Source organism: Primulina huaijiensis, chromosome 15, assembly GCF_012295235.1.
Source record: "Primulina huaijiensis isolate GDHJ02 chromosome 15, ASM1229523v2, whole genome shotgun sequence".
In the NCBI taxonomy this organism is placed as follows: domain Eukaryota; kingdom Viridiplantae; phylum Streptophyta; class Magnoliopsida; order Lamiales; family Gesneriaceae; genus Primulina; species Primulina huaijiensis.
The window spans coordinates 4,066,896-4,081,267 of NC_133320.1; the positions used below are offsets into that span (position 1 = coordinate 4,066,896).

General features: G+C 36.9%; 2 protein-coding genes across 3 annotated transcripts; both read right to left on the reverse strand.

The window, feature by feature from the left end:
- Positions 1 to 1,417: 1,417 nt before the first annotated feature.
- On the reverse strand, positions 1,418 to 10,296 carry LOC140959563 (homeobox protein LUMINIDEPENDENS-like). 2 transcript variants are annotated; one of them, XM_073417471.1, is made up of 14 exons: positions 9,871 to 10,296; positions 9,678 to 9,705; positions 9,222 to 9,352; positions 8,722 to 8,928; positions 8,579 to 8,631; positions 8,392 to 8,485; positions 8,214 to 8,307; positions 7,746 to 7,875; positions 7,619 to 7,670; positions 7,489 to 7,532; positions 7,335 to 7,417; positions 5,128 to 5,532; positions 3,136 to 3,671; positions 1,418 to 2,630 (listed from the first exon to the last, which is right to left on the reverse strand). In XM_073417471.1, the coding sequence occupies exons 1-14, from the start codon at positions 10,045 to 10,047 to the stop codon at positions 1,884 to 1,886; spliced, it is 2,781 nt and encodes a 926-aa protein (XP_073273572.1). In that variant the 5' UTR covers positions 10,048 to 10,296; the 3' UTR covers positions 1,418 to 1,883. The 2 variants fall into 2 exon arrangements, with proteins under 2 accessions (XP_073273572.1, XP_073273571.1); XM_073417470.1 differs by having other exon boundaries at positions 1,419 to 2,630; positions 8,579 to 8,928; positions 9,871 to 10,295.
- A 590-nt stretch (positions 10,297 to 10,886) lies between these two features.
- LOC140959565 (zinc finger CCCH domain-containing protein 32) lies at positions 10,887 to 14,155 on the reverse strand. The gene is made up of 8 exons (XM_073417472.1): positions 13,727 to 14,155; positions 13,453 to 13,598; positions 13,110 to 13,157; positions 12,826 to 12,945; positions 12,418 to 12,708; positions 11,988 to 12,293; positions 11,234 to 11,354; positions 10,887 to 11,158 (listed from the first exon to the last, which is right to left on the reverse strand). Exons 1-8 carry the CDS (start codon positions 13,791 to 13,793, stop codon positions 11,154 to 11,156), a joined length of 1,104 nt encoding a protein of 367 aa, XP_073273573.1. The 5' UTR covers positions 13,794 to 14,155; the 3' UTR covers positions 10,887 to 11,153.
- Positions 14,156 to 14,372: the final 217 nt, after the last annotated feature.

Sequence of the window (14,372 nt, forward strand, 5' to 3'; positions counted from 1 at the left end):
GAAGAAGCTTTCAATGTCGACGAATCGAATAACATGCAAGTACGCAATATCAGATCATTGCAATGTCTCATGCGAGTTATCCTCTGCGCTGTTAGAAAACTACGTGGATGTGTTAGTATAATTGAAAAGCTGAAGTCGAGTGGCGCATCTGAAGAATATATTGTAAGTATATATTATTATATTTACATAATACTCTAAGTCTATTTTTTATACGAGTTAGATATTTTTGTGCAGCTGAACATGACAAAGGATTTAATGATGCAAGTTAAAAATTTCGCTAAAATATTCAAGTTTGATCATGTTTGGCCTATAGTGAAAGATATGGAGAAATTTTCGGCCAACGACAGTGCACCGATGCCAGTATCCAAACAATATGTCACAAATTTGGATTCAATCACAGTCAGATACTCAAGAACCAGAATTTCTAATATTAGGTTCTCCTGCAGTAAATTCATTTTCAATTAATTTAAGCTGTGATGAAAATGCAGGTGGAACTCCATCTCAGTGACAACTTGGAGTGAAAAAATCCAAATTAAAGAAAAAAGAGAAGAAAGTGTTTCGAAATTAATTTATACGATGAGGGAAGGACATCGCGAGCTTATCAATGTATTATAAAAGGTATCTACCGATATACAACAAACTTAAGATACTAAGCTGTTAACATTGCAAAATGATAAAAAAATACTAGAAATTCGTCAACAACAAATAGCATTGGCTATAATTCAGGAGGAGAATAAAGTTTTGTACATGGATCTTGAACAATTGACGATCCAGAAATGCGTCAAATTATTCAAAAAGAACAAGCAAGAATTATGCAAAAAATAGATAAAGAACGTTGTCAACATGAGGGCAGCGCATTTAGAAAATATTTTGGTGATTTTGGAGCCGATTTTTCAAATTATTAATGATTTAGTTTTTTATTTCTTTTTATTATATTTGCATTTAAATTATCTGAATTCGAATTCATATTTTTATTTTAACTGTGTGTTTGAATGTTCAAATATTATTCAATAAATTTATGTGTTTGATGTTTAATTATAAATTATGTTATTTGCATTAATTATTTACACTAACTAATTATTTTTATGAATTAATATATTAATCAAATATTTGTAAATTATTATAATATTAAAAAAATATTTTTTTAATTAATATATTAATTAAATGATTTAAAATTATTATTAAATTATCTTATATATTAAGAAATTATATTACATTATTAAATATATTATTTACTAAATTAATCAATCTATATTATTATTTAAAAACATTAAACAAACAAATAAATAATAATAAAATTATAAAAATAAAATAAAAGCGTCCTGCGTCAAAGTTTGAAGCAGGGTTTCATTTGCGCCAAATTTGAAGCAAATGGATGGTGCGCTATTTTGAAGATAGAAATTAAGTCCCCCGGTCGGAAGAATTCCCAAACATCAAACTAGCGCTAACATCAAAATAGAGTCCCTTGGATATGCCCTTATACTGATAGTTTCTGACTGAAGAAAAACTTGCTGTCATAAAAACAAGAACGACGGGAGACGATAAAGAGAAAGATCGACGAATAATCGAGCCAAGAGATGATCATCATATATGATCAACATGTTTAAGGGATGCTGTCATCATCATTCCCTACTAAAGGAATGTGGACATAACTGACCATTAAGAAGAGGTAAGACCGCTTTGGCCAAGAAGGGTAGGATGGCAACTTAACTCCTTAAAACTTTCCCCGATCACAAATTTCTTTCCTTGCTGAAAAATTAAAGGACATTATAATCAGATGATATTTGTCCAGTTAAGACAGCTAACACCTCTTTTGTACATCAAATACAACACTTCTTTGAGCAACCAAAGAACTGTAGGCAAAACAAGAGCTTGTTTCAGAGCTATCTTCTATAGTCACGTACCCCACCCGTTCTCTGGTCCCGGTAACCAGAAGACTGCACTGAATTCCGATGTGTCTGCCTCTCTCTCCCGTCTCTTATATTCACTCTTGGTTCGGGATAATTTTGGCCTGGAGTGTGTTCATAACGTCTATGTGGGCTATTTTCTGGGCTCCATGATTCAAATCCGTGCCTTCCTGCACGTTCATTTCTCTCCCAGGTCCCTGAAGGCACTGCAGCATTTACAGGGGCCCCGGTGCGAACATTGTTTATAGTTGGATTCTTTTGATGGAAATTAATTTTCTCATAACCCGGTCTTGTACTTAATGAATGGGGAACAGTACACTCCCGTGTGTAAGGAAGCTGTGGATGTAATGGTGCAGATGTGGGAGTTGGTAAGAGCCTGGATGATGAAATGCCCAGAGATGCTGCTGACATATCGATATTGCCAAAGTTTTCGACCCGGAGTAAACTAGGTGAGGCACGATTAGAGTTGATTGCAGTATTCGGGTGGTTTAGCACCATCTCTGGTGCCAGATAGTGTACATTGGAGGATTTGTTATGCATAAGAATATTTGTACGCGGCTGCGACTGAATAGTGGATTGCAGAGTCGATACTGGTGGGGGGTGAGAGACAAAAACAGGGGCCCCTGGAATACGAGCAGTTTCCGGGGCTTGAAATACACTGCCTTTCGCAGTTATGTGCTGCCGTGAAAATGGGTTTCTCGTTAAGTCGCGCTTCACTCCATTCTGCAGTAACCAAAAAAAGAAAACGAGTACCATAATCACTAACTTGAAACCATAACCATATGAAAATGCAAGAGAAAATTACTCAAGGTTCTGTTAATGTTTGGAAACTTGTGTTCCTCAAAACTCTACAGGACATTCTTTAACGCACACTCCATTGACCCCTAAGCTACCCTTCTAATTAAAACGACATATTCGGGATAATAATCGGAAGTATCTCTGGTTTGATTTAAATTTACGTGAGCTAGAAGTGTGTATATATACATATTTTTTGAGCTCGACTCAAGAAAAACTTTATGGGACAGCAAAGTTTTTAACATTGAATTTTGAAAAATCGACGGAAAAATATGCTGTATAATTTATGTTCTTGAGAAACTACTGCGTTATATATATAATTTGAGGGAGCGTGGTAGACATGTAAAAACAGGGGAGATTATTGTAGTATAGTTATGAATAAATTTCTATTAAATCTCAAAAGTTGTGTACACTATTTGCTTAAATTACGCACCGGCACATTGTCGCTTGATGGAGTTGGTGAGGGCAGAGAAACCTCGGCTTTGTTGTCACCTTTTGCACCTAAACCAGCAAAATTACTGAAAGAGGTCACCCCATTAACCTTAATCATATCAAGAAGCTTGACAGTCTCAGTACTCGATAAATCACCAGCCTGGCCCGAAGTCAATGCATAAACTAATTCCGGGTTTTTAAGCAACTCAGCTAGCAGTTCAAGATCTGGTTCAGGTACACTCCCACCAGCACCACTCAATGTTGTTGAGACCGCAGCTGCACTTTCCTCGCAGCCATTAACAGAAACTTGTGGTGTTTCGAGTGGTTCAACATCGGGTAACTGCTCTACAGGAATTTCGGGAGTTAATGTGTCATCATAGTCCATTTCTCTGTCCCAAGGTTCTCTTGGGTTTGTTGGAATTTCTTGAATTGTCCTGTAAATTATTTCCCTCTCGCGCCTTATTCTATTTTTCTGAACTTCAACTTCTTTGCTGCTTTCACCAGTGCCGACAAGCCATGATTCCCCAATTTTGACTTCTGCGCAAAACAAACAGATGCCCGGAATGAGAAAAACGCTAACTCAAAAAACTAGGATATAGCAACTAGTAACACAGGACATATTATCGCCAGTAAAATTCTTTTCTTGAAGTTTCTGGTATGGTAGTTCGATAAGTAAAATTGTACAGAAGGAAGACAACAATAAAGGAAGGGTTAAGTTGGCGATTAAGGTCAATGTATTGAAATTATGTTCATGTTCAAATCACTGCTTAAATCCTCCATTTTCGTGTTATTCATATTGCTTCTTTGTATGGAGCAATCAATCGAACAAATTGCATTTGTTGGAAAGGTGTAGTTAGATTAACTTGTTCATGGAATACTTTAAAATGCAGTGGTAATTCTTTTCTGGCTTGAACACGAAGAACAAGCTTTATCTGGAAGTTAATAATGCACATCCTTGATCTTTTAATAATCGTAGCATCGTGATCAAGCTCTCAAACGTTTGAAGTCTGATTCTCGTTGCAATTCAATATCAATGAGGGGAACGAATGGTTATTTAGCTGAGAGCAAAAGAGACTTCTTTTGCAGTACTTCGATTGTTACCATATGACATCCACCATCCCAAATAAGAGCACACGTGGTTTGGAAGAAGGGAAAATGCAAACATCAGCAACAAAGGCTGGAGAAATGAGACGAGGAATAACCACAAATAGCACGTCATGAAGGAGGTGGAACAACAGTGGATGAGGCATAAAACGAGAACAAAAATAACATAATACTTGTACAACTGACAGAAAGCAACTGTGGACGAGTCATAACACGGGGACAAAAATAACACAGTATTTATGCTGAAAAAGCTCCACCGCACTTCCCTTTCTTTTCTTCTGAGTTCTGTTACATTTTAAAAGTATGAGAAATTACATACATATGGATGGTATTCCATCAAAACAACAGCACATTGTTGTATTGCAATTCCTCCTATAATGAAGATGGTATATAATATATCCCATTTCATTTTTCAATCAAATTATTAGTTTCATTGATTGAGAAACGCGTGCAACAGAGTTTATACAAAATGATGCCAATTAATAGGGGTCTAACAATGGCAAAACCATAATCCATACAAAAGGACCGAAAATGTGCCAACTTTCATCAGCAAGTTCACCAAATGCATACGTCCTTGGCAAAACCAAGATTAAATCACTAAATAAACCATATAAAGGCCAGGTCATCTGCCCGTGATTTTAGTAACTCTATTTAAAACTTCACGTGACTCATAACTTCCTAATACAATATTAGTCTAGAGAAAATTAAAAGAAAAACGCAGAACCAAGAAGAACGGTGTCAGGGAAAATTCTTATTTCAGTCAGTTAGTAGTAATCTCTCCAAATGTTCAAACAATTCTGAAAGCAAGGCCTAATCATAAATTAAATTGTAACTTGAACAATCAGACGAAAACAAGGACCACAAAAATGAGAGCAAAAGGCAAATGTACCTCGGGGTGTCCGCCACGTGAACGGGATTCTCTTGATCTTTTTCCATGGAGGTTCCTCCAAATTTGAACGAGTAGTCACCCGTATGTTAGAAACTTTGGTTGTGGAATTATCAAGTTCCCTCCTCTCATCAAGATCCGCCAGAACAGGTTTAGGTATTGATGGTGGGACATTGGAATGGGGTGTGCTACAATTGTGTGGACTATCAGACTTCACTTGGGAATTATCATCATTCTTTGTATATTTACTTTGCATAAATTGGGTGCGCATTTTCGCTTTCTGTATATCGTCAGCTGAAAGTGGCCTGCTGTGAGTTGCAGGTGTGGATTTCACAATATGTGGGCTATTGGCAACTATTCTTTGGCCAGGGGGATCAACCATCTTAACCCTCCTTCGCTCTCGCATTTCTGTGGCTAGTTAAGGCATAGTTATAGAGAACAAAGAAGAATAAAGGGAAAGGACACTCTGAATTCCTTGGAAGCAATTATCATAAAAAAGCAAGATAAATAATTTCAAAAGTACATTTACACCCCACGTAAAGACATTAAGATATCAACCGGATACTGACAAATGGGAGAGTGCATGCTTGGTGGTATTGCTCTCGCAACAGATCACAACCATAAATCATTAGCAAAAGTTAGACAGCATTAATATCAATGCTTATGAGCTCACGATTTTGACTCAGTGTACAGCTACATGTCAAATTTTTTTCGTTTTTGACGTATTTCTTTTGCATAACAACGTGAGAAATCCGGATGAGTTAAATCATTTATGCGATCTCAACACTTCTAATCATGCAATACATTACTTTGTAAACTATGACTAAATTTTTATTCACACTACAATCAAACTAATTCCTACTATGTTGCTAACAGACCTCACCTTCCCTAGAGGACTATAAGATGTTGCCGTTTCCACGTTTGCCGAAATTATGTACATAATATACACACCCAAATTCTAACAGAGTACCAATCGGAACTTTTTTAGTTGCAATAAATAGTCAGAAACGTCTGGGTCAAGTTGGCTTTCATCACAATTTGTGAAAACTTGACGTGCTTAATGGATATTAAAAAAGGTTGCAGATTAGTTTCTCCCGTTTCCCTCAGATTTCTCAACAGTACAAAAAACAGAAGAATGATCCAGAAAAATGACGATATAATGAAGTAAAACTGAAGTCTATCAATTCATGGAAGCGCAATGTACAGCCATATTAAGTTATATTTTCCACATTCTCCAGATACAACAGAAGATTATTTATCAGTTATCACAAAGCTTTAAATCGTCATTAAACTGTCAAATGATAGCTTTTTAATCAGCCACAACAAGAACCAACTTGTTAACGCAATGATTTTGTTAATTTAATAGTTATGTACAAGGTTGATATTTGATTACGCAGCTTCGTTGCCGGGGGAATAGAAATTCAATGAAAAGTGATTGAACCCCGACTAAGAGTTTCAAGAAATTTGGTATAAACTCTAAAATATTTGATCTTGATAACTGAACAGTCAAACCATTATCAATAACTAGAAAGACTAGATATTGCCATGCATCCCACCCCAGAAGCTGCATTAATCCTACAAATGGGTTTTACACAGTCCATGGAGGAAGCTGAGGCAATACACGAAAACCCGAAGAAAAAAAAATAAAAAAATTCAGCTGGCCGTCCACCGAGATCATCTTACTCATCCATGATGTTCCAGTTTTGCCACCAGTTTTTCTTTCCAGAAATTTCTTTTTTTTCCCTCTCTCATCATCATTGTATAAGTCATGGTTTATCACTTTATAAAATCCAATAGTTCTACCTTGCCCAATGTACGCGCTGGTGAAATATCATCCACCACAGCAGGTACATCGTGAGGTCATTGTTTTACACGACTCTTCGTATAATTTAGCCAATGTTTAACAATTTGTTATTCCAGATTGATTAATATTTATATTTTACTGAGAAAGTAACTGTCTAATTTAGTTAGGCGCACAAAAAAAATTTGGTACATATAAAATAATTGAATGACTAATTTATTTTTATATAAAAATCAAGTATAATATTTTATCTATCAAGGTGAGACAATGGCATGGGAATTTTTTTCTATAAATTACCAAGTATAAAAATATTAATGCACGTCAATCCCCAACCAACTGCTCCCACATAGTCCTGAAAAGAAAATCAAGTATAGTTCTCCATTTAGTTCATAGGCGATAAGAAGGATACGAGACGACATGACACCTCTCCTTTTATTAGATTCCTCCTCTGATGAAGTAAGCAGCTTCCATTTCTGTGGAGATTCCAACTTCCTGGGAAAGATATTCACGCTAAAAATAAATCCCCGAATAAAGTTTGCAAACAAATTGATGTCAGTAGATACCTGAAGCTGTTTGTATTTCCATTTGTTATTCTCAGATCTGCTTCCTGTAGTATTAAGAGTGACCAGTGAGCAACTTTATCAAAGTTAACATGTTTTGAAAGATTCTGAAGTTAATTACGGGAACACTTACCGAGTAATTAACATTTGAATCCCAAGTTTCATTGCCCATGACTTCTTTAATGCTGCAAGCGACAACAAACTAATTTTCAAAATACTTGAAACAACACTATCTATGAATACAAGTTAAATGGACTTGCCTTTGCTTCAATAGCATCTCATCCTGTGCATCACCAACAGATTTGTTACCGTTGAGTTTGTTTGAAGATTGGCTGCTTGCAAACATTTTGCTCCACGTAGATAGTAAAATTCTTGCCCTGTTCGAGATGTCTGGTCTTCAAATCAGGAAAAAATTAGACAAGTAGCCAAAACAATCCCGGGAAATAGTTTCACTGGTAAAAATAATAGTGCAATAAACCATCCATGCAAAGAAAAATTTAATCACTAGTGATAAAATGCCAAAAAGTAACAAATCATCCATGATGTACAGGTTACAAGCCTAAAAGTCTGTATTTGATGTCCATGCATCCATTGTACAGTCTAAAGATGGTTACAAAGACATTTGACGACAGTTGATTGATATTGTACAGGACTGCATTCATGAAAGCATAGATAAAAGACTATCAGAGATATGCATATATGGGAAAATTAGTAGACAAAGCATGCACCTGATGCCCTATAAAAACGTAGTTTGTTAACACTTTGCAATATAGCTGACATATGCACGGGGAGAGCCTTGCGTAAAGGCAAATGACAAAGCACCTGCAAATACAGTAATATCCTTTTAAGCTATTGATGGCTATGAAAAATAAAGAATGCATTAAATTAATAATATGACTGAATCACCTTCAGAACAATGTTAAGAACACTCGTTTGTTCTTCCATAGCCGCTTGACTCAGCCATGTTGCTAATATCATCACTCCGCCTTCAACCAAAAACCTGGAAATGCAAACAAATTAGATCGTGCAGGAAAAACTACCTTTGCATAAATCATCATCAGTCTGCGATTCACCGAGGTCAAGCTTAAAGTACCAGTGAAGTACTGAGATTTTTTCAATCAGTAAAATCCACTCCAGCAATTTAACCTGTCCAGAGAAAGATTCTTCACTCCTCATCAAGCGAAAGATATTGTCCATAAAATACACATCCGACTTTTCTTTGCCTAATGGGACCACCTCAGGCTGCATCAATCGAGATGATCCTTCATGACTATAGGGAGCTACTGTGTCGATTGGAACAGGTTCTGCAGACACGTTTGGATATGAAGTTGAGGCTGTTCCATGATGACTATCATCACAGGTCCTAGACCTGTCAGCCTTCTCTCTGGACAATCTGACAAAGTTCCTAACTCTTGATCGCTGACCAGTAAAGAACTCGTGGACCTATAAGATATGAAACATAAAGTTAGTATTCAGTAACTTTTTGGAATCTCCAAAAGCAAATTTCTGCAGCAGCATACAGTCATATATATAATTTAAAGGAAAAAAGTTTTTGATAAGACCCTAAATAAACTTGGTCGTCATCCTAACAAGTATATGTTCAACATTTTATATTCAATATGCCCATGAGATAAAGGTAAAATAGTATTATAAGCGCTTGTAGAGCTTCTGGATGGCAGGAACTGCCAGCCCACAGGTTGAGACTCCAGAGAAAACCAAAAAGAGGATGAAGAGACCTGAGTAGCCGCAACCCCAAACTGAGCACTGATTTCCCGTATTTCCCTCTTGCCAACTGTATCTTTGATAGAAAATACAAACTGCAAGTACTGTACAGCCTTTGGATTCAACAGATCTCGAGGTCGCTTTCCTGAGCAAATATATGACAGTCAGGTAGAACAAAGATTAGCAAATCTAACAATTTTAACAAAAGTGGACAGACAATAAACCAACAATAAAATCAATCGATTTCATAGTTGTAGATCCATGCATATGGTCGACCAAACTTGCTAAATAATATTTATCCAAACAACAGACAATATCCGCATCAGAAACAAATTGCCCATTGAGAATAGCTGAAGAGATCTTTCAGCACATCAAATAGATTCATTAATCAATGATTCAATAGAAACCTCTAATTGAATCCTAAAACAAATTGGGTACACGACCATAATAATAAAAAAATAAAAACTCACCGATTTTAATAGATAACGCTCCAGCAGCCTGCATGAATCAATTAAGCGTGATCAGAAAAGGAAAGATAAGCAAATGATGCGAAAATCAGTTAATTATCCAAAACACGCACACACAAAAAAAAACAAAACAAAACAAAAACAAAAAAGAAATAATTTTGCCGAGGAAATTAAATAAATGGATAACTGAACAAACCATTTCTTGGGACAGGGGATTAACGCCAGTTAATTTACATTGGGTGGCAACAATTTTTTGGAGCTTTTCAATCTGTGTCTGAAAAAGATCGTTCTGAGCCTCCAACAACTCTTGATACAAAGTCGCGGACCTCTTCGACACGGCCAATTCCAATTGATTGTCCTTCGAAGACTCCATTTCCCTATCTCCACGGCAGAAGTAAAAAATACCTACCAGCTTGAAAATTGAAATTAGGAAAAAGGATCGAAATCGTCCAATCACGTGCCCGAATGTTCCAATTCTGCGGAATCAGGTTACTGTTAAGGGAAACGGAGAAAGGGTGAGGGAGATTTCGAAATTAGGGTTGGTGAACGAAAGTTGTAAGAGAACCAGCCCTCGAACATTGGGAAAAACTTGTTTTAAAGACATTGATCATTTGTAAAACTAATACCGGATAAACTAATAAACAGGGTAAATATACATTTATAAAAATATAATAAAATATATCTAATTTATTCATCCAAAATATCATCTTATTGAAAAATACAAAAATGAAATTGATGAATGAATAACATGTCAAACTATATATATACCCGGAATTATTTCTAAAGCGAAATTCGAAATTACGATTTCCTTGCCTGATTGGTTGGCTATGGACACCCAAATTCCTAGTACTCCGATGAGAACTATATAAAAAATCGTACTTTTAATTCGAACTAAAGCTCGAGACTTTAGCTAGCTATTTAAATTATTGTTTGAAAATATAAATTAAAATGTTTGAAATAAATCTATTAATATAATTATATTATATTAAAAAAAACATTAAAATTATCGGATTATCCATCAAAATAATTTGGACTAAAAACAAAGAGAACAAATTCGAATTTGACTAAGATTTGATAACTTCCGATATAAAATGAAACCAAGTCGATTTGTTTACACGATGAGATTGCCCAGATGCTAGCACCAGCAGTGGAATAATTGCATGAAATCATATAATTTATATGTCCGATCAAACATAAACATGGCACTAAATAGACAAAACAACCACGACACAGATCTCCTCTTAACCGATTAAATAAGGTATGATGATTCAACTCTTTACATGCCAAATCCCAACCACCCAAGATATTGTTGTTCAAACAAGTTTTACACAAATCCGTGACTAAAGAGGGTGTTGCAGAAATAAAAATTAAAAGGGTAATACAGCAATTGATACATTCATCATCTGTTCTTCTGGTTTTATTATATTCACAATTGAATAGAAGAAGAGTCGACGAATGAACCGTGGGAAGCGTTTGTATTTATCCTGCAGTGATCAATCAAAATGAATAATAAGTTGGTACGAGGTGGTATGCTAACGGGCATGTACCGAAAGGAGTACCTGGCATTTCAGAATAAGAAGAAGATGGGCTGTATTTTACAGTTGGCGGATGATCGAATTTGCATGTACGCCCAAACTTGCAGTGTCCATTCTGCAAATAAAAACTGCAGGCCTGCATCCCCTGTTTATCCCAAATCACAAGAATCAACTATATTGTGTAAACACAGTTAGTTCACCAATTGGTCAAGTAGGAGAACTGTTTTACGACTATCTAACTTAGCATTGTCCAGCAATTCGTCGCGAAACATCCCTGGTTCTGGTTTTTTGATCAATTTTGTTAGTAGAAAGTTTTTTAACACTTGAGAACCTTTCATAAAAAGAGAAAGATCACCCACAAGAATCATAAAATTGCCACTTTACCAACTAAAATCGCGATCCAGCCAAAGATGATTCATTCAATTACAAATGCAGAATTCATGCCACTAAAAGCCAAGGCCAGTCGAACCATGTCTTAAAACTACCAAAGCTAAATACCCACTTCATCGTGAAATTAAAAATGTCCACAGTACAAAACAAACCATGACAAAAACTAATCATCACAGTGTTCCCTGGGATTGGACTTGAGCCCCTCCAATGCAGCTTAGGTGAAACTAAGGAAAGCACAAATCAGAAGTTCTAGACAAATATGTAAATACAAAGATAAAGGCAATAAAAGGTAAAATATGCGTACACATAAACAGATAACTAGCAACAGCAATCATGTTCTTTCGTTTTATTCAAATCAATCAGTTCGTACAAAAGGGACCAAACTTACCGGGCGTAGAGGAAGCCCCATGGGGCTAAGAGCACAATTGGTTTTCGACAAGAGCCAATCCGGTGGATGGTTATACCTACAAGATAATCCATATTTACAATCCCCAGTTCTCATGTAATAGTTGCAGTTCGGCTGTCCAAGTCTTTCCGGAAACTGAAGTTCCTTATTAATGTTGCTCGAAGAAGGTAACTGGGGATAAACTCCTGTAATGGCAGGTGCAGAAGAACCTAGCTGTGACATCCCGTACATAGAAGGTGCCCCCACTGAAGGTTGAGCACCAGGTGATGGTGTAGGGCTTACTGCTCCCTGGACCAGCAAAACCCTCTACATGTGAGCATCACTTGATAAGGATAAACAACTTACATCATAAGATCACAAAATCTACAAGTTCTCCATTTTTATTGAAAGAAAAACAAGAAGAAGAAGCTACCGAGTATGGATTCCAATTTGAAATGGGAACCACTCCATGTTGAAGCAGCATGGGGCCATAAGCACCAGCAACGTAAGAACCAGGAACTATAGGGGGCCTCGCAACCCTATAGCTGCTCGATGAGCTGTCATACTGCTCAGGAGACACAGAAGAAAGAGACTGCACGTTCGCATAAAATGGACGTGCAGATGCAGGCACAACTGAACCAGCTGGTTGAGGATGATCGAATTTACATGTTGTGCCAAATTTGCATTGCCCCGATTTCAAATAGTAGGAGCACTCTTTCTCCCCCTGTCAGAGGATAATGATCCTTAGAAATTAAAATACGAAAACTCCTTTTTTTAACAAGAAATACACATACTGTCATGTATATATGTGTGTGCGTATCCATCTACAAGGAATTATTACCGGTCGTAACGGATATCCATAAACATTTAGAGGTACATTGGTCAATGATCCACCCGCATTTTTGGGGTGATTAAACTTGCAGGACACACCAAATTTACAGGTCCCTGTTCGTAAATAATACTGCAGATTTCGCCAGAGCAAATCAGTAAGGAGTGTGTATAATACAATGAATGGTGCAGTCATTTCCACATTTTTTAGATCATTAAACAATCCAAACACAATATAAAAAAAAATTAAATAAGCTTAGCTCAATCAATCGCTCAAACACAGACAGCAGGGGGTACCTGACATGCTGGCTCCCCTACTCGCTCCGGATACTCTCCAACTCCAAACTGTTCAAAATGAATTAAACAGCATAAAGAATTTACAGCGACTTTATAAATTATCAGTAAACCATAAACTAAAGTCAGTATATCAAAAACAAGACGCCCATCCGCTTGGCTGAACCAAGAACGAGGTTAACAAAATCTGAAATCTTTTTTCAAGAGCTTCCAAATACTGAACTTGGATTAAAAAGGGGGAAGCACCCATAAAAAAATAGCACATCAAAACCCCTGAATCAATGCAAGAAGCACCGACAAAAGATTAACGAAGGTTAAAACCAGAGTTGTGTGATCAGGGGCGTACATCGCTGCCACGATCCCGGGGGTGATGAAACCGGCACTTGGCACCGTACCCACACGACCCGGTCCGCATATAATACGCACAGTCGGGCTGACCCGGTCTATCCGGGTACACTTCTCTCTCCCACAAATTCAACCTCCGCATTGATTCTACATTGGTAAAAAAAAGGTAACCACATGATCAAGAAATCCTTCTTTCACGACAAAACCCTAAAAAAAAACCACATTCCAAGTTAAAGAAACACAAGAAAGAAACACGAAATCCGGACCGAACCCACCTCTCACGCCAGTTTCTTGACCCCACTCCCCCTGCGGCTGACCCGACTGCGACCCGTACAGCTCCATTCCTCCTCTTAACTCCACTCAATCAAAAAAGGGCAAAAGGGTAACGAAGAATACTCTCCTACAAAAAGTTCTATCCTCTTATCCTACAATGACGGATCAATCTCACAATCGCCCGCTATCTTTACTACGTACGAGGAGGAGGTCTTTGCGTCTTGTACTAATGAAATCCCCAAACAGTGGAGAGTGAGTTCTTGGTTTTCTTTTTCCTTTCTATTATTATTATTCCCACAGTGTGATTCTTGAATTGAAAGTACAGTAATAATAGTCTTGGTTCGTACGATCGTATTTATGCGGTCGCTCTCCCCGCTTACGATTTTTCGTTTCGCTTTTTTGGGGTTCGCTCTTTCCCTCACTCATCGGTATTTTCTCTACTACTTTTTCGTCCGTTCGCGTACCCGCCAAATGTGTGATAGAAAGCGGGATCAGCATTTAATGCAAAAGCGCGTTTTTTGTTTTTCCTCTCCAAATTGCCTTAAAATCGTAATAGTATTATATCAGCCTTGACCGACACCCTATTTCTCTCTTCAATTTACCTATTTCTCGAAATTGCATCCAATCATTTGTCATTTTTCTACTATA

Excerpts from the sequence above, each read along its gene's own strand:
- LOC140959563 (XM_073417470.1), bottom strand. The coding sequence starts at position 10,047 with ATGGAGTCTTCGAAGGACAATCAATTGGAATTGGCCGTGTCGAAGAGG. Across the intron at positions 7,533-7,618 it reads ATTCAAATGTTAATTACTCG|GAAGCAGATCTGAGAATAAC; the intron begins GTAAGTGTTCCC and ends TTAATACTACAG. Across the intron at positions 2,631-3,135 it reads CATCAAGCGACAATGTGCCG|AATGGAGTGAAGCGCGACTT; the intron begins GTGCGTAATTTA and ends TGGTTACTGCAG.
- LOC140959565 (XM_073417472.1), bottom strand. The coding sequence starts at position 13,793 with ATGGAGCTGTACGGGTCGCAGTCGGGTCAGCCGCAGGGGGAGTGGGGT. Across the intron at positions 12,946-13,109 it reads TAGGGGAGCCAGCATGTCAG|TATTATTTACGAACAGGGAC; the intron begins GTACCCCCTGCT and ends CGAAATCTGCAG. Across the intron at positions 11,355-11,987 it reads TGGGGCTTCCTCTACGCCCG|GGGATGCAGGCCTGCAGTTT; the intron begins GTAAGTTTGGTC and ends TGGGATAAACAG.